At 41.7% G+C, this 21,696-nt stretch overlaps 2 protein-coding genes across 3 annotated transcripts in view; one reads left to right on the top strand and one right to left on the bottom strand.

The window, feature by feature from the left end:
• Window positions 1–8,652: 8,652 nt before the first annotated feature.
• CLDN25 (claudin 25) lies at window positions 8,653–9,327 on the bottom strand. The gene has a single exon (XM_069468902.1). The coding sequence runs from the start codon at window positions 9,325–9,327 to the stop codon at window positions 8,653–8,655; it is 675 nt and encodes a 224-aa protein (XP_069325003.1).
• A 5,343-nt stretch (window positions 9,328–14,670) lies between these two features.
• ZW10 (zw10 kinetochore protein) overlaps window positions 14,671–21,696 on the top strand; it is a 36,771-nt gene continuing 29,745 nt past the window's right edge. For both annotated transcript variants that reach the window (XM_069468903.1, XM_069468904.1), the window contains exons 1-2: window positions 14,671–14,802; window positions 16,825–16,959. In XM_069468903.1, coding sequence (XP_069325004.1) covers window positions 14,698–14,802; window positions 16,825–16,959 — 240 coding nt within the window. In that variant the 5' untranslated portion in view covers window positions 14,671–14,697. The remainder of the gene's footprint in view (window positions 14,803–16,824; window positions 16,960–21,696) is intronic.

Here is a 21,696-nt window from a genome sequence, read left to right on the forward strand (position 1 = left end):
AAGTTTATAATAGCATCTTGTGACTTTTTCACGACTCTAGGATCTATAGTGATATTTCTCTTTCATTACCGATACTGGGTGACTTGTATCTTCTTACTTTTTTTCTTTTTTAAATTTTTAAAAGTTTATTTATTTATTTTTTAGAGACAAGGTCTTGCTCTGTCACCCAGGATGCAGTGCCACAAACATAGCTCACTATAACCTTGAACTCCTGGGCTCAAGCGATTCTTCCGTCTCAGCCTCCCGAGTAGCTGGGACTACAGATGTGTGCCACCACACCCACCCAATTTTTAAACCTTTTTTGTAGAGACAGGGTCTTGCTAATTTGCTCAGGCTGGTCTTGAACTCCTGGCCTCAAGTGATCCTCCCACCTCAGCCTTCCAAAGTACTAAGATTAGTGGCGTGAGCCACTACACCTGCTTGCTTTTCTTTTTGGTCAATATTTTTAGGATGTTATTAATTAGTCTTTTCAAAGAATCATCTTTTGCTTTATTTTCCTCTTTTGTAAGTTTTTTTTTCCTGTTTTTTTAAATACAAAGCTCTTCAGTAGTTGTTCTTAACCTTGGCTGCCAATCCGGAACCAGCTGTGTCACTTTAAAAACACAGCTGCCAGGGCTCAACCCTACAGATACTGAGTTGTTAGATTTGGGCTGGGCCCTGGGTGATTTTGTAATTTAAAAAGGATCACAGATGATTCTGATATGCAGTCACAGTTGAGACTCATTCATGCATAGAACTTTTATGCCTATTAAGAAAACGGTTTTTACATTGCCATCAATGCCCTGAATTGTATGTATGGTTTTATAAAAAGTCTATAGAACCTCCTTCAATGACAATTTAAAGGCTTCCTACTTTTTGAATTAATGTATTTTATTTTCTGCAATTTTTTTATGTTAAACTTGAGGAGATACAGAAAAACAGATCGTTTTCTACATAATTAATTTTTCCTTTATTAACCATAAACACATCAGTTTCTTAAGATTTTCTCACAAATTCAACTTGTCAGTTATTTACTCATTGCATTACTTTTTCCTTGGCCTTTAAAAAAATTCTCTATGTTCATTTTTAAGTTGTTAAAGAAATAATAAACTGACACATTAATCTCCTGCAGGACAGAGTATAACTGTCTTAAGAGATATTTTAAGGACACTTCTGTGTCTTCGTTTCAGCACACTGTTTTGCTCCATCGCCCATTAGGTTGTTGGCTAGTTTTGGGGACCCCTCCACCTCCTTGTTGTGTTAGTTGATTGGTCATTTAGAGAGAGGGGAATAGAATCTGTTCAAGGCATGGGTGCAACAGGACAGAGACCTGGTCTCTTCTCTTTTCAAAATAAGATAAGCCTAGGTGGTCCCTGCTCTGTCAGCCAGACAAGAAACTGTGGTAGTTAATGAATAGGAATATTAACTTTGAGGACAAGTAGGGGGTAGGAACTGTCTAAAAAATTTATATAACTTGGCATTGATAAGCTGGCACAAAAGTGGTGCTCGGACCCCGCCAGTAGTGAGCTTTGAGATTAAATGTGTGCTGGTCCTGGTGTTAATAGTATTCATGGAGGGATGGCCAGTTTTCTCTCCAGAGGCCTGCTGGTGATCCAGAGGTATCATTGCATGCCAAAGATGATCTTCCCCAATTAGCATTTAGATTTTAACAGCAAGGACAGAATCCCCAGTGATGACCTGAAAGTAGTGCGGTCATTCACAAAGTCATCGTGACCGTCTCTACTTAAAGGATAGCCAAAGCTCACTCAGGAGGTAAGCAGCTCTGCAGCTCTCCTGATTTATAAATCACTGCTGAATCAATGTGTCTCTTATAAGATGTGGTTCCACGGAAAGAATATTGTTATTGGAATCTGACACATCTGAGTTCCAACACTGGCTGAACCTGTTTTCCTGTCTATAAAACAGGACAATACCTTGTAGTTGTGTTTTAAGGGTTAAAGAAGAGAATGGATGTAGCAATGACTCAGTGTAAAGTAGAGCTCCGGATGCAGTTCTTATAAAGAAATTTGTCATGGGGCAAGAATTTTAAGGATTGTCCTGGCCTGCATAGGGCCCACAGGTGGGTTCTAAATAATTGGGACATAATGTGGGTATCCAGGGAGTTATGGGCCTCTGGCAAGTGGGTGTGTTCATATTAGCCAATCTGACTACTGTTGAAGGGATTGGGGATTATGCTTGATATAAAAATGAGATCTCAGATCTCATTCTTTCCTTGTTTTAGATGTATTTTTCTTTAATCATTTAATTGAATGGCCTGACCTTGATAGGGTACAGTGAGTCAAACAGCTTTATTTTTGTTTTCATTGTTACCTTCAAAATGATCTTTTCGCCTAGCATTGTTGGAGGCTTAGGTGGGAGGATAGCTTGAGTTCAGGAGTTTGCAACCAGCTTGAGCAAGAGCGATACCCTGTCTCTACTAAAAATGGAAAAAATTAGCCGGATGTGGAGGTGCCTGCCTGTAGTCTCAGCTACTTGGAAGGCTGAGGCAGAAGCATCGTTTGAGCCCAGGAGTTTGAGGTTGCTGTGAGCTAGGCTGACACCATGGCACTCTAGCCCAGGCAACAGAATGAGACTCTGTCTCAAAAAAATAAATAACTAAATAAAAAAATGATCTTTTGGGTTTCCCTTCCTTGCCTCTTGATAGTATCTCAAAATCTCATAGCTTTATTGTTATGTATGAGAATGAAAACAATTATTTTCATGTATTAAAGAGTTCAGACCAGTCTAAATCCAAATTCACCCTCGTGCACTTGTTTTAGTGTTTTTCCCTGTCCTTTGTTCAGGCTGTGCCCCGAAGTCCAGGCACTGGCTGTAGGAAGGAGCCATCAGATTTCTTTCACCTCTCCTCCTCTATTCACCCTTCTCACCTCCAACTTGGTTCCTCTAGAGCCTGGGGGACGAAAGTTTATGGGAGAAGAAAGCAAAGGACATTTTTTACTTTTTAAAATACTTGTCATTTATAATACTATCTTGATCCAATATCTTTTGTCAGGGCAGGAATCCAATTATTAGCTCTTGTATGGGGCATTTTATGAGCTCTTCAGAGATCTCTGTAGAAAACCTCCACACTCCATTCCCTGATGGCTTTTTCTGGCTACCCTCTTACCATCCCTCTCTTCTCCTGCCCTAGTTATTCACCCCTTCCAATGGTGCTCTGGGACAGTGTCACCCAGATTGCCTTCCCCAGCATCCATGTGGGTATGGGACGCTCCCCACCTTGCCCCAGTAAAAGGCAGAAGAGCAGGTGCTGTGCTGTCCTGCTCCAGCCAGCCTTCCGCCTTCAGGCTGCTCCAGTGGTGATCAGATATCCACCTCTACCCTCTGCAACTCAAGTCAGGTTTTCCCAAGAACTTTCTTGGGCTCCATCCTCGTGGCAGCAGGAGTGGGCCCACGGAATTTTTGCAGCTCAGCAGGGATGAGACGGTGTGTGCTGATCCCGGCTTTCTCTCCCGGGAACAACTGATCTGTGAGTGGTTTTCCTGAGATCCATCTGCATCCATTTCTCACCGGGAAGGGCAGGGAACATCATAATGCTCTCGACTGTTATGCATTCCCTTCCAGGGACCTCTGCTAATGAAGCTGGTTGCTTCTCTCCTTAGGCTTATTGGGTGTTAAGGCTGACACCTCTTAGCAGCAATGTGTTGAGTTCATCTTTTTAGAGTATGAGGCAAATATCCCCCATCCATGGGGTGGGGCTTTGAGTCTTTATTCAAAATTCTGGGCAACAGAAAAGTCCCTTTCACATCTTATTTTTTTTTTTTTTTTTTTTTGAGACAGAGTCTCACTCTGTTGCCCGGACTAGAGTGAGTGCCGTGGCGTCAGTCTAGCTCACAGCAACCTCAGACTCCTGGGCTCAGGCGATCCTACTGCCTCAGCCTCCCTAGTAGCTGGGACTACAGGCATGCGCCACCATGCCCGGCTAATTTTTTTGTATATATATATTTTAGTTGTCCATATAATTTCTTTCTATTTTTTTAGTAGAGACGGGGTCTCACTCTTGCTCAGGCTGGTCTTGAACTCCTGACCTCGAGCAATCCACCTGCCTCGGCCTCCCAGAGTGCTAGGATTACAGGCGTGAGCCACCGCGCCCGGCCTCCTTTCACATCTTATAAATGTAGATCGGTCATGAGAAAAACTACTGGCTTAAAAAAAATAAATCCATCCATTAATATAGTGGAAGATGAACTCCAGCTTCTTTCAGTTCCCTATTAGAGGCCAATGCCTGCAACCATTATCCTGCTTGAGTTCGGTCTTGTCCTAATGCTGGCTGTAAGACACATTCAAGCTCATGAAATCACTTCTGCCTTCCCTCCCATCCCAAATGTATCTAACCCACATCAGATTCCCTTAGGACTTTTGCTAGAGCTAGTTCAGAGGCTCAGAAACATAACAGATGAATATTTTAATAGGGACCTTCTGGAATGCCTTACCTGCTAACTGTGAAATTTCTAGACCCAAAGACTGGCTGGTGGAGAAGGTAGCACTGAGCTGCTCAGATTCTAACTGCATCAAATTTGGTGAGTCTCTGTTATTCATTTCATTTCATTTTTTATTTTATTTTGTTTTTGGAGACAGGGTCTCGCTCTGTTGCCCAGGCTAGACTGAGTTATTTTCTTACAATGCTTTGCACATAATAAAAGCTTTTGACTTGAGATATTGGTTGATTCATGTCCCTTTCTGTTTCTAGTATATATGACGACACACCTCTCCATGTATAACCACAATAAAGAAAAGTTTTCAATGTTAGAATAATTTGCCACAGATCTATATGAGAAAAGGCTGTGCTGAAGCTAAGATTTAATTCGTTCTGTTTTTACTTCTCATTAATTTCCCCTTCAAAGCAGATGGATAAAAACAGTGGCAGTTTTAGGTGAACCGTGTCTCCTTCCTCAGACTCTTTCTCTAAAAGCGATTCTCCCTGGAATGCAGATCACATTCACCTGTGGGGCTGACGTGCTGTTGTCAACGTGTCATCAACACTCCTCACTCACACCCATGTTAAAAAAAAATGTCTTGTGTCCCTTACAAAGAAAGTTGGGAAGACAGTCTTTTCTTTTCTTTTCTTTTCTTTTCTTTTTTTTTTTTTTTTTTTTGAGACAGAGTCTCACTCTGTTGCGCAGGCTAGAGTGCCGTGGTGTCAGCCTAGCTCACAGCAACCTCAAACTCCTGGGCTCAAGCAATCCTCCTGCCTCAGCCTCCCAAGTAGCTGGGACTACAGGCATGTGCCACCATGCCCGGCTAATTTATATATATGTACATATTTTTTTTTTTAGTTGTCCATCTAATTTCTTTCTATTTTCAGTAGAGACGGGGTCTCGCTCTTGCTCAGGCTGGTCTCGAACTCCTGAGTTCAAATGATCCACCCACCTTGGCCTCCCAGAGTGCTAGGATTACAGGCGTGAGCCACGACAGTGTTTTCCTAACAAATCTTTAGTTTGTGTCTATTTCTTTTCAGAGGAAGCCACGATCACATGCTGATGGAAAAATATCATCAGCGCCTGCACATGTGGGATTAGGATGAGGGCTGCAAACCACTAGCGGGAGCAGGTGCGCCGCCAGGCAACAAAGACCCTGTTTGAACCTCAACAGAAGCACAAAGGAGGGTTTTCTTTCTGGGTCGCTGGTTTTTCCATCTACTTCAGTGCTACTGTTCGTTTCCTTTGGCCTGGTGGACTGTCTAGGCGAGCCATCCCAGGAGGCAACAGGATGAGGTGAAGAGAGACTGCCGTGGCGTCAAAACCCTGGGTTTGAGTCCTGCCTCAGCTAATGGCTCACCATGGACATGTTGCCTAAGTTCTCTGAATCTTGATTTCCTCAGTAGCAAAACAAATAATATCTACTCTCCCAATCTAAAAACCTTTTAAGATATGTTAAATAAAACTACCAAGAGAAGTAAAAGTGCTTTGTAAACTCTTAAACCCTGCACAACTATGTGACAGAGAAATTGCACAGGGACAAGTCATTAGAAAAGGGAGCACAAGTTACTGCTGTGGTGGATTGGGGCTAAGCTCCTCCTCCTGGGCCACATGCTTGGCTCCCTGCTGTCCTGAGAATAGACATTCCTTGCCCTGCAAGGTCTGGCTCTTTCCTGCTTGGAGCCTCACCTTACACATCTTTCTCCCCACTCTTCGTCTACCACTGCTTTCCACTCTTTACATTTTAGCCAGTTATCAGTTCTTTAGGGTACCCATCCATGACTCCCTGACTCGGTGAAATCCCTCCTACTGCATGATCTTCCAGAACCGTGGACCTTTCCAGAGTTGTAAAGTTTGTCACAGTTACACTTTACATTTATTTGAGTGATTTTATATTAATATCTGTCTCCCCTATTTGTCTGAATGAGGGGCAGGGGTGCATTTATCTTACTTACTGTTCTAGGAACCAGCGCAGTGCCTGACATGTGGAAAGTGCTCAAAAATATTTATTAAATGAGTGAATACACGATCAGATGGATGAATGATGAAGTGGTTCCCTCTTGTAGATACTGTGGGGTCAAGAAAACATTTGGATATTTGAGTCTCACCCCTGATTGACACTTGGCCCAAAGAGCTTTGAAACTTTACTAAGAAGGGATAGCTGATGTTAATAAAATGGGCACGGGAAGCAGTGTTCTGACTTACCAGACAAAGAAGGCCAGGGTACAACTCTGATGCAAACTTCCCCCTTCTACTCACTCAGAGCTGTATTTACCTATGGGTCATCTGGATTTGTGTGTGTCAAATGGACATGCACAAAAGAACATATGTAAAAGAAAAAAGAGTTTTCTAGAGAAACTGTGACTCCTAGAGAATCCTACTGTGGGTAAGAAGGGAGAAGCTGCAGAAGATGAAGTCGTACCTGTGCAGACTCCATTTCCTCAGGGCAAAATGGTAATCTTCTAAGGAGGGAGCTGGCCCGGGCTCCTCTGGCAAATTTGTTTATTCTGGTGCCAGAATGTTCATCTTCTTGTTGAGTGGGGTGGTTATCTCGTGATGTCAGGGCTTTTGTATCAGCAGGTGAGGGGTGTTGTGAGGTCTCAGAGCTAAGCTGGAAAAGCAGAGCACCAGCTTGGAGAGGGAGGAGTCTACCAGTGCTTCCAGGAACCCAGCATGCCCCTGAGCCTAGACAAGTGACCTATTTGGGGACATTGGGAGCCATCCCCCTTAGCTGCTCTCCCATGGGCATTGCCGGCAGGGTCAATGATGATGCTTCTTCAACTGATGACAGGAGTAGGGGACAGGTGGTAGTGAGGGGAACAGGGTGGATATTGCGGGACAATTGCAGCTGACAGACAGGTTTCTGAGCAATGTGAGGCTCCTCCCTGAGGACTTGCAGAAGTGCCGGAGGAAGACCTGGGATGGGGTGTAGAGCGCCTGCCCGTGCAGGAGGAGCAAGCAGAGGAATGAGGATTGTTTATTTGAAATAAATGGGACTTTATTTGTAGCCACAGCCTGGGTAGGTCTGCTGACGTTTGGGTTAAAATTTAAGGGGTTTATACCGGGATTTTGCACATGGTAAAAGACATTTCTGAGGAGATAATTCTTTCCACACACTCACATTGGGCAGGACTTGGACACAGCCACTCTAAAAGAACCAATTTGTCCAGGTTTGCTTGGGACTTTCCTGGTTTTAGCACTGAAAGTACTGAGTCCCAGCAAACCAGCAGGGTTGGTCACCCACTCCCTCAGACTGTTCCCTTCAGGTGGGGCACACAGACCAGATGACTCAGAGCCTCCTAACGGAGCACAAACGAGACTGTGTCTCCCCCTTGGGATATTAAGCATCTACAAAACAGCAAAAGTATATTGGGAAGCTTCCTTTTAAATTGCATACCTGAGGTTGAAAATGGGTGTAAGGAGGATTCCTACCCTAAGGTGCTGTTCTGGGCCAATAATTCATTTTCCTTTGCCAAGGCACCTTCATAAACTTTTCTAGCTATACATACAGTGTGTGCCCTTCACACTAGATTTTCTTTTCTTTTCTTTTCCTTTCTTTTCTTTCTTTCTTTCTTTCCTTTTTTTTTTTTTTTGAGACAGAGTCTCACTGTGTTGCCCAGTCTAGAGTGCCGTGGTGTCAGCCTAGCTCACAGCAACCTCAAACTCCTGGGCTCAAGCTATCCTCCTGCCTCAGCCTCCCGAGTAACTGGGACTACAGGCATGTGCCACCATGCCCAGTTAATTTTTTCTATATATTTTTAGTTGTTCAGCTAATTTCTTTCTATTTTTTAGTAGAGACGGAGGTTACGCTCTTGCTCAGGCTGGTCTCGAACTCCTGAGCTCAAACAATCCGCCCGCCTCAGCCTCCCAGAGTGCTAGGATTCCAGGCATGAGCCACTGCACCCGGCGCACACTAGATTTTCATGGATACAATTTTGTATATATTTTTCCTTAGTAGTAAAAGAATCAAGTATATAATTAATGTTATGAGTTTGAAACAATTTTTATACAAATAAAATCTCAAGTCAGAAGGACATGTTTGTTAGACACTGTGCCCTGATTTTTCATTCTGAAACAAGGACCACCATATCACCAAGATAATCATACCCTTGACACCTGGGACAGTGACCAACCCCGCCAAAATGAGGCAAACAAGTATAGAGTGAGGAAGGATATGGAAGAGAAAGGATTCTACTGACATTCCTTTTTTCCAGAGATTCCTTGGCAGAAGGCAGTCCTAGATGACCAGGTTCCCAGGTCTTGGTGTGAGGTGGAAGGAGCTGTCTGACTCCTCCACTGGAGCACAGGAGGGGGGCGCTGTGGGAGAAGGCACGTCTTCTTTTTCCAGGCAGATTGAGAAGATGAGGAGTAGCCCACCAAGAGCTAGAAAAGTACCAGCAGCCCAGCCTAGGAAGAGGGCATCTCCAAACTCCCACCGAGGTACAATCTCAGGGACGCTGTCATCCCAGAAGTCTTGGATTGTGGCGTGGGCCACCCAGGAGACTGGAAAGAGAGTAGTTGCTGAAGCTGAGACCTCCAAAGTCCCTCCCAGGAGGCAAAGCCGCCTCTTGGATACCCATCTGATCCTGTGAATCTGGAAGCATTCAGACCCAGAGCCGGACAGCAGAAACCCCAATAGGCCGAGCCCGTGGGAGGCCACCATGGCGATGCGGGCTACCTGGAGCTCCGGGGGCAGGGACAAGAAGGACTCAAAGGCCTTGCACACAGTGGCAACTTCCTCCTGATTCACGCAGACCTGCCACAGCCCCATCATCCAGGTCTCCATTTCGATCAGTTCCAGAGTAAGAGTCTTCCACTGCGGCAAGACGGTGGTGACACATGAGCAGAGCCAGCCAAGGAGAGAGAGGAGCAGCCCCCCGAGCTGGACTTTCCCATGGCAACTCCAGGGCATAGTGGCTCCCACCACAGAGGTAGAGAGAAGAGCAGGACGGGTGGCTCAGGGACTGGTTAGCAGAGACCACTTTTCAAAGGCTTGAGTGGAAGATCTTTCACATTTGGAGAGGGTTCTTGTTTCAGTTTTCTGGGCAGCAGCTGAAGCAGGTGTCGGGAATTGGCAATGTTTGGGTTTGGGGGTGTGTCTGAGATCAGATGTGGGTGTGGATTCTGGGGGAGGGTCCCCATGAGAGACAAAAAAGCCATACAGTAAGGCACCAATATACATTTAATGAGTAAATTCATAAAGTTAAAATCATCCCGCAGTTCTGAGATCACAAGAATGATGTTCTAGGAATATACATTGATATAATCTTTTGGGAGGGCAATAGGACTTCATGTTTTATATTTTTATATATATGCATACTTTAACGCAGTACCTTGTCTTCAGGAAATTTGCCTAATTTATCATGAATATATACAAAAATGTATGAAAATGTTCTTTGAAATACTAATAATTGTTAAATTCTGGTTACTACTAGGCAGCTATTTTAAAGTGATACTGTAGAAGAAATTTCAGTGGCATGAAAAATGTTTTTGATATGTTAAGTGAGAAAAGCAGGTGACAAAACAGTATATGGAATATATAGACTGCAATTTCACTTTCATTGAAAATGCATGCATGTATGTGTGTGTATACCACAAAATGTTAACCATAGTTATTTTTGTGGTTGGATTATGAGTAGTTTTTACTTCCTTATTGTGCTTATCTATGTATTTTATAAATTTATCATTTAATATTTTTGTAAACAAAAGACCAAAGCGGTGGCTCAAGCCTGTAATCCTAGCACTCTGGGAGGCCGAGGCAGATGGATCGCTCGAGGTCAGGAGTTTGAGACCAGCCTGAGCAAGAGCGAGACCCCGTCTCTACTAAAAACAGAAAGAAATTATCTGAACAACTAAAAATATATATATATAGAAAAATTAGCTGGGCATGGTGGCGCATGCTTGTAGTCCCAGCTATTCGGGAGGCTGAGGCAGTAGGATCGCTTAAGCCCAGGAGTTTGAGGTTGCTGTGAGCTAGGCTGTCGCCATGGCACTCACTCTAGCCTGGGCAATAGAGCAAGAGTCTGTCTCAAAAAAAAAAAAAAAAAAATTCCTTAATCCAGGGAACCTACCCAAACCCAGAATATGTCCTCCCCAGGTTCCTGCTTCTGCTGGGACAGCAGCTATAAATAGCTGGCAATCATACCAGCTTCCATTCTTGTTTGTTGCTGCTGCCAAGTAGCGAGTTCTGACAGGAAAGGAAATAATTTGCATTTACTGAGTGCAGCTAAACGTCAGACTTTTGGCTAGATACTTTATCCATATTTAATTTTTACACTGCCACTGTGTGATACACATTAGGTAACTTGCCAAGGTCCCCCAGCAGGTAAACAACAGACCCAGCTGGAGCCAGGCAGCTGGGACTGGGACATTTCATGTTCTTGTCCACACACTGCAGCAGTGATTTCTTTTGCCCTGCTCCAGCACACTGGTGACACGGCATGTAAGTGAGGGTTAGTCTTTATGGCAAGACACAGAAGAAAACCGAGATTTCTTACATTGAAGTCATAAATGTCTGACTAATGTGTTCACCCCTGTTCTTATTTTGATCTGCTACACACCGCGTGGCAGATATGAAGGGAAAGCAGAGGCATTCCCTCAGGGAGGAAGCCTCTCCTGAGAAAGGAGGGTCTTGCCTTTATCTGACTGCCGTCTCAACACCTAAGCAGTCTGGTGTACCAGGATTATCAGTGACGTGAAGGAGGAGAGAGGCCCGTGGAATCGTCTGGAATGCTCTTTTTTCTTTTATGTTTTATTAGAGAAAATTTCAAACACATACAAAAGTCGAGCAAACGGTATAAACAAATCTCATATTGATCGCATCATTCAGCATCAAAAATTATCCACTTGCACAATCTTGTTTCATCCACACCTGCACCCACGCGCCCCTCTTTCATGCTATTTTGAAGCAAATGGGATGCTTTTTCAAATTGTAGGCTCCTGCTGCTTTTAGAGCACAATGGCAAATAGTACGCAAACTTGGAAATGCTGTCTGCTTGTACTGTCCTGGGCTACAATTGTGTGTTTGATACTTTGCTTCCTGAATACAGGTGTGTCATGTATGTGTAAGCCATGATAGGTCAGGAGGCATCCTTTCAGACATTGCTCCAGATTTCCTTGCCTTTTCCTACTGATTTGTGAAAAATATGTGAATTGGGAGACATATAAACCATGAGTGTGAACTATGAAGGTCAGGTTAGTGGGGGAAGACAGAACACATTCACTTACTAATTTCTTTTTTTTATTCAAGTATTCATTAATTCCTGTGTATGTTGACCGAGTGCTTAGCAATTCCACTCCATTTCATGTGCTCTTTCTTCTCCTTTCTCAACCTAACTCTGGCTCTTTCCTGTCTTTCCTTTGGACCTTGAGGAAAAGCCTTTACCTCATCCAGTGATCTCTGTTCAGGAAGAGATGGGAGCTTACGCAGTTGTGTTTGTGGGTACGTATGGATAGGGAAGATTCCAGAACCTTCATTTCAGAGTAGCACCTCCTTCAAGTTTCAGTTCAGATTCCTCCTTACTATTTGTCAAAACGCAAAATTACAACAAACTTTGTTTAAAGGTCTTAATTGGCTTTATTTGTGATTCTAGAATCAGACAACACTCCATTCTAAAATGAAATAAGTGTTCTAATGGGCTGAGCAAAGGAAGTTGTTTTTATAGACAGAAAAGGGCTAAAGAAGGGAGAAACAAAGGACAAAAAGTGGATCAGTTGTTTCAAAGTTACTTTCTTTGTAAGGTGGGAACAGGGACACAGAACAATAGAAAAATAAACGATTGGGTGACATCAGGTTACCTTCTTGTAAAAATTAAAACAGGAAGCTGCATTATCATGCCTATTGAAATGAGCTTGTTTGGGAATTTGGCTATTGTCTCTCGTTCTGATTTCTCATAAGGTTGAATAGACAGCTTAGTTTTGCTTTGGCAAAGTAGAACTTTAGCATGAGTGACTCCATTTTTGTTTGGTTTGTTGGGCCTAGTGTAGGAGCTCAGTCCAAACCAATGGCCTCCTATAAATTTCATTTAACATTGAAACTTCCGTGATTCAGTAAGACTGGGTGTTCCTCTTTCAATATTTTCTCTGTCCTTTGTACTCCCTCAGAGGTAGATTAAGCTTCAGGGCTTGTTACTTGCACAGGCCTCTCCCAAGTCTTGAACCTAATTTTTTATTCATTATTTTATATTCTTTTCCTTAAACAGTCTTCCCTCTCCCAGCAACTGTGTAAGATTTAGGGCCCACTAAATCTGGACCCATCTCTTATCTACCTACAAAATAGTAATAATATTTTCCTATATATATATTATATATATTCACATATGTTGAATCCCCAGACCTAGCACAGTGACTACTATGTAATAATTGCTTAATAAATATGCAATACAAATTTCCAGAAATTTCATCTGCAGGTCGGTCCTTCTTTGTCATTGAGCATTTATTATTAGTGACATTTAGATAGAATTCAAAGTAAGGCTGACAGGTCTACCAAACAGAAATTGATTTGATTTTCCAAGGAGAGGGCTTCGCAGAGTGTTATGGCTATCTTCAGTACTTCCCGTCTCAACCCCTGTTTCATTTCCTTCGCTCATGGCTCAGGAAGCTGCTCTTGCTTTACTAGGATAAGCAGGTTGTCTCACAGACACTTAACATTTTCAGGGACTTTAGGGTCAATGCCTACTTGAAGGTCAACCCTCACAAGATACCTTTTTAAAAAAGGAAAGATAACCTTTTAATCAAAGCAGTACAGTCTGCCCTCTGCATCCTTGGATTCAACCAACTGAGGATCAAAAATATTCTGAGATGGGGGTGGTGGCACACCTGTAGTCCCAGCTAACTTGGGAGACTGAGGCAGGAGGATTGCTTGAGCTCAGGAGTTCGAGGCTGCAGTAAGCTATGATCGCGCCACTGCACATGCAACAGAGTGAGACTCTGTCTCAAAAAATACAAAAAACAAGAACAACAGCAATGAAAGATAATACAAATAAAAAATACAGTGTAACAACTATTTACATAGTATTTACATTGATTTGTACTAGGTTATTTGTAAATATTACACCATATTATATAAGGGACTTGAGCATCCACCGAGTTTAATATGAGAGGAGTCCTGGAACCAGTACCCCTCATACTGAGGGAGGACTGTATATGTTTATGGCAGAAAAATAGAAAGGCAAGGAAAGAGAAGAGAATAAACACAGTAAGTCCACCACCCAAAGAAATAATTTGGTGTACATCCTATATATATATTTATTAATTTTTAAAAAAGAATGAAACTATACATAGTATATTGTAAACATCTTTTGTATGTAGTGCATTAAAATAATGAAACTTAAGTTTTAAAAAGCTTTTGGTAAAATTTATTTGTAACCTCTAATGTTTTTTTTTTTTTTTTTTAGTTTGTCTCTCTTTATTGCTGAGTAACATTCCATTGTTTGGATCCACAATTGGTTTACACATTTATATGTTGATGGACATTTGGATAGTTTCGAATTATTATTATTTTTATTTCAGCTCATTATGGGGGTACAAAAATTCAGGTTATATATATTGCCCATGCCTTCCCATCCCCACCCCAGTCTGAGCTTCAAGCGTGTCCATTCCCTAGACAGTGCACATCGCACTGAACTGTAACCTCTAATGTTAATAGAAAGTGCGAAGTATTCTGTTCTAGTCCACATAGGACTGATGTTTTTTATATTACGTAGGTAATACAAATATGTAATGTATTACCTAGATGTAATATAAAAAGAGTGCAATTATAGGCAGCCTCTTATTTATAATGAGGCGACGCCACTTCGTTGCACAACTCCAGAGGGCGCCATTCATAGATTCTGATGGCCACTACGGCCCAATAAAAGTGAATGTGTAATGAGAAAAGATCGAGATGGGCTCGTTAGGTCTCTCGGCTAATTTCACAGGTAAGCGTTTTGAAGTTGAGAAAGGTTCAGTTAGGACTGTTACTAGATAAAAACATTTAATTTCTTCTAGTTAAAAAAAAAACGGGCGGGAAGAGACAAGCTATTTGAAAACAGCGGAGGAGGTAAACGCGTCTCCCTACAGTTTGCCAACTGCGGGACACCGTGGAACTCCCACCCTGGCGCTGGCGCGGTGCCCGCTGGGAGTTGTAGTGCGGCTCTCGTATTCCTTGCAGCAGTGTGGGCCCGGCGAGACTCGGTTTCCCGGCAGGCCGTGCGTCCAGGCCGTCGGCGAGACGGGAGCTGCCGCGGTGGCTACGAGAAGCCGTGAGAGAGTCGTCCAGTCACCGTTGGTTCCTGTTGTGATTATGGCCTCGTTCGTGACAGAAGTTTTGGCACACTCAGGGAGGCTGGAGAAGGAGGATCTGGGCACCCGGATCAGCCGCCTGACCCGGCGGGTGGAGGAGATCAAGGTGAGGGCTGGGCAGCTGTCGGCTGACTAGAAAGGGTCGCCGGGTCCGTGTGTGAGGGGACTGGAGAAAGCGATGGGGGGCTAATGGCAGACAGCGCGGGTACAGGCGCAGCGGGTCCTGTCGGGGAGATCCGGGTGTTGGGGCTAAGTGGGGAGCACGAGGCGACGGCTGAGAAGTGTGTGGATTGAGGAGGGAGCTTGGAGGGAAGCCCAGACAGGGGTTGGGGACTGAGGAGGGGAGGAGGCCTAGGGCTGTGGGGAGGAAGCGGCGGTGGCTGGGAGCGTTGGGGAGTGGGGTTAGGCAGGGGAGGGGTGCGCTAGGGGGAGGAGGAGGAAGACTGGAGAGAGCAGAGCGGGAGGTTCAGCTGGAAGCACGGAGGTGTCTAGGGAGCCAGCGTAGGAGAGAAATAGAAAAGTGGACAGGACCTCCTCGCCCCATCTGTGAGTGTTTCTCTCTTCCATCCACTCTTCTATTTGTTGGTGAATATTATGACATAATAGCTCTGGGAGGATCTCACCATTCTCCTTTCCCCGACATTTGGGAAAAAAAAACAAAAAAAACAAACCCTCAATATATTTTTAAAACTCTTCTTCATGCCCAAGCCCTTGAGGCTGTGTTGAGTGTTATAAAACATGTCAGTGGTACATACATGGACCTTGCTGCCTTAGTCTGATTACAAAAACAAAAAGCACATAGCCACACACAATTTCACTTTGTACTAATATTGTTACCTTGCCAGTATTTGCCTACACTTTAGTTGCTTTCATTTAAAATTGTGTATACTGCCTGCCTAAGTTTGGATTTAAGGGAGCAAGTTTGGAATGCACCATAAAGGCACAGGTATAGCTCTCTTCCTAAGAACTCTCGATTTTACAAAAGTGATTTCCTAAGTTTTAAGTAGTTATATCACTGACATTTCTTCTTTAACATGGCTTTAGGATTTTTCCCCACTTTTTAATGTGATGAAAAGAGGACAGGCTATTAAGCTACCCTAGCATGGCACTCAAGGCTCCTATGTGTTCTGGACTTAACCTGTCTTTCGTTTCACCAGTTCCCTTTACCAACTCGAATCTTGAGCCAGTTGAGAATTACTTTCTGTGCTCTAAACAGACCCAATTTTTTTTTTAAACTAGTTCCCAGATTTTGCTTATGTTGCTGTTTTTTTGTCTTTACCTTTACCTGTGGTATTTCTACTCATTTTTCAAGTTCCATTTCAAATGTAGTCTTCTACATAAAAAATATCCTTATTTTCTCTGAGGGGGAGGGAATCTCTTTCTCATTTGTGCTCCTGGAATTCTGTTGCTGTATTACATTTCAGCCTTGTATTCTTGTTACTGAAGGATATAGTATCTTTCCTACCTAAAAGAAATTTATTTAAGGGCAAGCATAATTTATTCTTTTACCTTCCAAAGCACTGAATAATTCATTGGAAAGTATTCAATAATTTATTAAGTTAGTTTGAATTAAAGGAGATGATGAAACTCAAATTAATTTAGAGTTTTAAGATTAGGCCCCATAAAGTTTTATAGGCAAGAAAATAGAAATTAATACATTGATTATGATATACAGATTATGGATTTAATTTATCCATTTATTTCCTTTTCTATTTATATACAATTTAAATTGATAACTACAGTCTGATACAGTTGAATATGAGAAATGGCTCCATTTTTCTCTTTTCCAGAATTTGTACAGCTCTTATGCACTGTTAGGATTTGGTGATCATTGTCTTCTTTTTTTTCTTTTAATTTAATTTTTTAATTGACAAATAATAATTATACATATTCGTGGGGTACATAGGGATGTTTTGAATCATTGTCTTTGTGTACCCTCATAATGTCATGGGAATGGGAGAAATGTGTTTTTGAAAAGAAATCAATTGGCCTGGAGGGAAAGTGAATGGGAATGGGTAACTGGCAAGAAGGCTCTAACATGGAAGACACTTTATGGAAGATGAGCTGTATATTTTTAACAGAAATCTGTACTCATCTCACTGTGTTATGTTACAATTCTGTCTTATAGGGTGAGGTGTGCAATATGATTAGCAAGAAGTACAGTGAATTCCTGCCTAGCATGCAGAGTGCACAGGGCTTGGTTACCCAGGTGGATAAGTTATCTGAAGACATTGACCTGCTGAAGTCCAGGATAGAGAGTGAGGTAAGAATAACTTGTTATATTGGGTAGGTTTGTAGGGAGGCAGTTCAGCTTCTTAATTCTTAGACAACTCAATTCTGTACGACTTTTCAAGATCTCACTTTCTTAACTGATAAATGGAGGTTGAACTAAATGATTGTAGGGTGACTTTAATTGTAAAATAGAAATATTTTCCCAAACTGCAATTTAAATAATTTCATGGAAAAAAATTTTAAGTTATAATAATGTCTCACATTTGAATAGTACTTTATAAATGAAAAAAATCTTGGGATTTTATTATCTTCATAATAAAATAAAAACAGGTGAAGCATAGAACTAGATCATTTGGCCTTTTGTCTTCTAGTTTAAATGCTTGTATCTCTTAATGGCCAGCATCCTCTTAGATCTACAGCTGACCTCAACACATTCAAGCTTCAACACAATCTTCCTTGTTTTTTGGCCTTCCTCTGAAAAATGAGTTGATTTGCCCACCATAACCACTCTACTTCCTGTCATAAAGCCACTCTCTATGGACATACAGAGAGGCTCCTTGCCCTTCTTATATAGTGTTACTTTGTGAGCTGGTGCTTGATGTACTTCTTATGGGAAGTCTGGTGGGTTTTAGAAATGTTTACCATGTTTGCTGGAGTGTTATCATCACAAAAAGAAGTAACCCAGTACAGAAACAGAAATATTTCCTTTATAATTTTAAAAACATTTGCATGTGTATTATCTCACCAGGATTTTTCCCCTGCAGTTTTCTTTTAAGAAATGTAAGCAGTTGAAAGAAAGCATGCTGATATGAGAGGTTTAAACAAAGTCCAAACTTAGGTGTCTTCTGTATCTATTTCTAAATTATTGCTTAGGGCTCATTGATATCCAAAATCATGATTTTGAGGTATTCTCAAGTCTGTTCCATATGTGATGGTTATTAAAAAAGGAAAGTGAACAAACTTATTTTTCAAAAGTTCTCTAGAAAACCAGAATCACAAGTGAAGAAGCAACAGATTAAATAGAAAATCTGTTTAGCAGCCCATTAACCAATCATTGTGATTAAAAGTTTTAATAAAAACAAATGTTTCTCTGCAACCCTGGCATAGTTCAAAAAATAGAGTGTTTTTGTAATTAGTTGATCATTGAGTCAACAGTGCAATATTAGACTGTGCTATTAGAAACAAAGTGTCTGGAACAAGGCAATAATTGGCTCTCTGTATCTTTTGCTGGCCAGATTATGGCTAGCGAGATTTAAGCAGTTCTCATTGTTGTATTTTGAAAGATGATGGTCCAATTGAGAAGTACAGTGAAAGAAACTGAGGATGTTTAGCCCTGAAAAGAAACACTTTCAATATTTGAAGCCCTGTTTTATGTGAGAAAGATTCAAAGTAATGGCTCAAAAAGGGGGATTAGATTCAACAGGTAGATGTCAGAGCTTTAGTCAGTCATTTACTGTATTTATTGAGCACTAACAAGGTGCCAGATACTGTAATAGTTGCTGAATAAGACAGTTTTTTATTTCAAAGTGTGAATCTCATGTCTGATAGAGATGAGTAAAATAGTGTGACACAATACTAAACAGGAATAATCCAGTTAGAGAGAGGAGATGTAGCTAAGGATGGCTTTCTGTAGGAAACAGTATCCAAACCAAGACCTGAAGTGATAGGTATATAGGTGACAGGGGAAGGAAGAGTGTTTTAGGTAGCCATCAGCATAAGTGTTTTAGGTAGGCAGAGAGGCATGGAGATATGGAGAGATGTCACTTTTGGGAAGTATTTCGTGAGACTGATGTTTAGGGAATATGGTGGGATGGGACTTTAGATGAGATTGGAAAGGTAAGCAAGGACCTTGAATATCACATTAATAGTATAGATGTTATCTTGATATCTTAGCACAGTGGAAACCATGTGAGGGTTTTAAACAAGGGAGCGAAATCAGATTTGAATTTTAGGAATCTCATTCTGTTTGCAGTTTGAAGAAAGGGCTTGAGGGAAATGAGACTGGGGTATGAGAAGGCAGTTAAAATGTTAGCACGCAGTTAAAGTGATCCAGGAAAAACAGGGCAGTGACCTGCTGTAAAGTCAGTGGCAGTGGAGATGGAGAAAAATGGGTAAATCCTACTGACATTTAAGAGGTAGGATCTTAGGGACTTGTTGATGTGGGGAGTGAAGGATGCAGAGGTTATGGATAACGGGGGAGCTAGGTCATTGATTGTTGCCTTCACTGAAATCGAGAACCTGCAGAATGAGCAGGTTTTTTATGGGGGATGAGGAGTTTAAATTTAAGGTGCCTGTAGGATATGTAAGTCGAAATGGACTAGCATACGCAGTTGGGATTGTATTAAAGTGAAGCCTAGACTGTTGTTAAGAAAGAAAGAAAGAGAGACAGAGAGAAAGAAAAAGAAAAGAAAAGAAAGAAAGAAAAGAAAAGAAAAGAAAAGAAAGAAAACAAAAAGAGAAGGCCTGGCATGGTGGCTCATGCCTGTAATCTTGGCACTTTGGGAGGCTGAGGCAGGAGGATCGCTTGAGGATAGAAGTTCAAGACTAGCCTGAGCAACATAGCACAGGTATGGTGACACATGCCTCTAGTCCTACCTACTTGAGAGACTAAGGCAGGAAGATCATTTGACCATGGGAGTTGGAGGTTGCAGTGAGCTATGATGATGCTACTGCAGTCTAGCCTGGCAATAGAGCGAGACCCTGTCTCAAAAAAAGAAAAAAAGAAAAAGAAGAAGAAGAAAAAGAAAAAGAAAAAGAAAAAAGTCACCTTGAAATGCAATGGCTCAAACAAGATACTTTTTTAAAAAAAATTTCAAAGTATTACAGGAGTACAAATGATTTTGGTTACAAGTACCACTTTTATAATGCTTGAGTCAGGGTTGTAAGTGTGCTCGTCATTGTTCATTATACCCGGTAGGTACGTTTCATCCATCCCCTCCTCTCCCCTCCCCCCCAGTTGATTTCCATGGAGTTATACGTCCCTCTATGCACGTGTTTTATTTTTTAATTGTAGTAGTTCAGCAAGCAAGCTAACTCTACAATCTAAGGCCCGGCTGTTCTAGTATAGTCGGTGTCAAGAAATGGAGGGGATCTGAGATTATAACCTACTTACAAGTCAACAAGTCAGCCTGCTATAGTTTCATGGGTTCTTGGAGAAGACATGTCTCTTGGGTGAGAGATGAAGGACAGTTTATTATAGCAGTAGCCAGAGTATCAGCATTTTTGTATCAATGACCCCAGTCACAATTCCTATAGGACATTGTGCAGTGGATTGCATTAGAGAAGAGGACTCCTGAGCTTAAGGAACCTGAATATTTTATAATTAGCAAAAATGCCTCCCTTTTGTAGGAGACACCATCTCTATCTTCCAAGGCTGTTTACTACATAGACATCCTTGAAAAGAGAGCCCAGAACTAAAGACAGTAACTGTCCCATTTGCAAGATGGTGTAGAAATGTGAGAAACCTCTAGAGAATTGTCTCCCAAAAGTCTATAGAGCAGCAGCATTGACAACTCATTAGAAATGCAGGATCTAAGGTCCTAGTCTAGACATATGGAAGCAGAATCTGCATTTTAATGAGATTCACCAAGTGAAATGTATATACATTACTGTTTGAGAAACATTGCTCTTAGGGTTTTGTTGTTTGCATGGTTCAGTCTGGGCTCTTCTAATGCCCAGGTTATGGCAGGAGGTTACGGGCAAAGAGAGGGCATGGAGGAGGCACATCTATTTTCCTAAGACTCAGGGTTGGGTACACATCACTTTTGTTAACATTCCATTGGTAAGATCTTAGACATGATCACACCCAACTGTGAAAGAGTCTAAAATATATAATCTGTTTGGGTGCCATTAATATGGAAAAAAGGAAGATGGATTTTAGTGGACAGTTTGCACCCCTACCAACCCATATACATGTGTGGAGATTAGGAAAATGTTGTGGACTTGAGCTAACAGCACTTAGTAATTGAAGCCATGGGATCGGACAGGATTGCTGAGAGAGAGTATGTAGAGCAGGGCTTCTCAGCCTTGACACTATTGATATTTTGGTTGGATAATTTGTTGTGGAGGTCTGTCCTATACATTGTATTATGTTAGCAGTATCTCTGTCCTCCATCCACTAGATGCCAGTAGAACTCCTTCAGTGTGACAACCAGTGTCTTCAGGCACTGCCAAATGTCCTGGGTGAGATTGGAGCGAAGTCACCCCCTGTTGAGAACCACTGGTTCAGAGTTAGAAGACAACCAGGGAGAAAGGCATATCAATATGTACGGATGGAGTGGTCAGAAGGAAAATGAAGCTCCCAAAAGAAAGTGAAAAAGGAATGGCTGGAGAACTGAGAGGAAAATCAGTACAGAATGGTATCATGGAACTAAGGGTAAAGAATGTTTTAGAAGGAAAGAAACAATGTACTGTTAAATAGTTAAGTACAGTCAGGCACTGCATAATGAAGTTTTAGTCAGTGATGGACTGCATGCATGATGGTGGTCCCATAGGATTATGATGGAGTTGAAAAATTCCTGTTGCCTAGTGATATCTTGATAATCCTGACTTGGGGAAGGCCTAGGCTAATGTGTGTGTTTTTAACAAAAATATTTAAAAAGTTAAAAAAAAATAAAAAATTTTAAAAATAGAAAATAAGCTTATAGAATAAAGATATAAAGAAAATATTTTTGTTTTTTTATACAGCAATGTGTTTGTGTTTTAAGGTGTTATAAAAGAGTCAAAAAGTTAAAAAGTTTAAAGTAAAAAAATTACAGTAAGCTGAGGT

This window comes from Eulemur rufifrons, chromosome 6 (genome assembly GCF_041146395.1).
Source record: "Eulemur rufifrons isolate Redbay chromosome 6, OSU_ERuf_1, whole genome shotgun sequence".
Classification (NCBI taxonomy): Eukaryota; Metazoa; Chordata; class Mammalia; order Primates; family Lemuridae; genus Eulemur; species Eulemur rufifrons.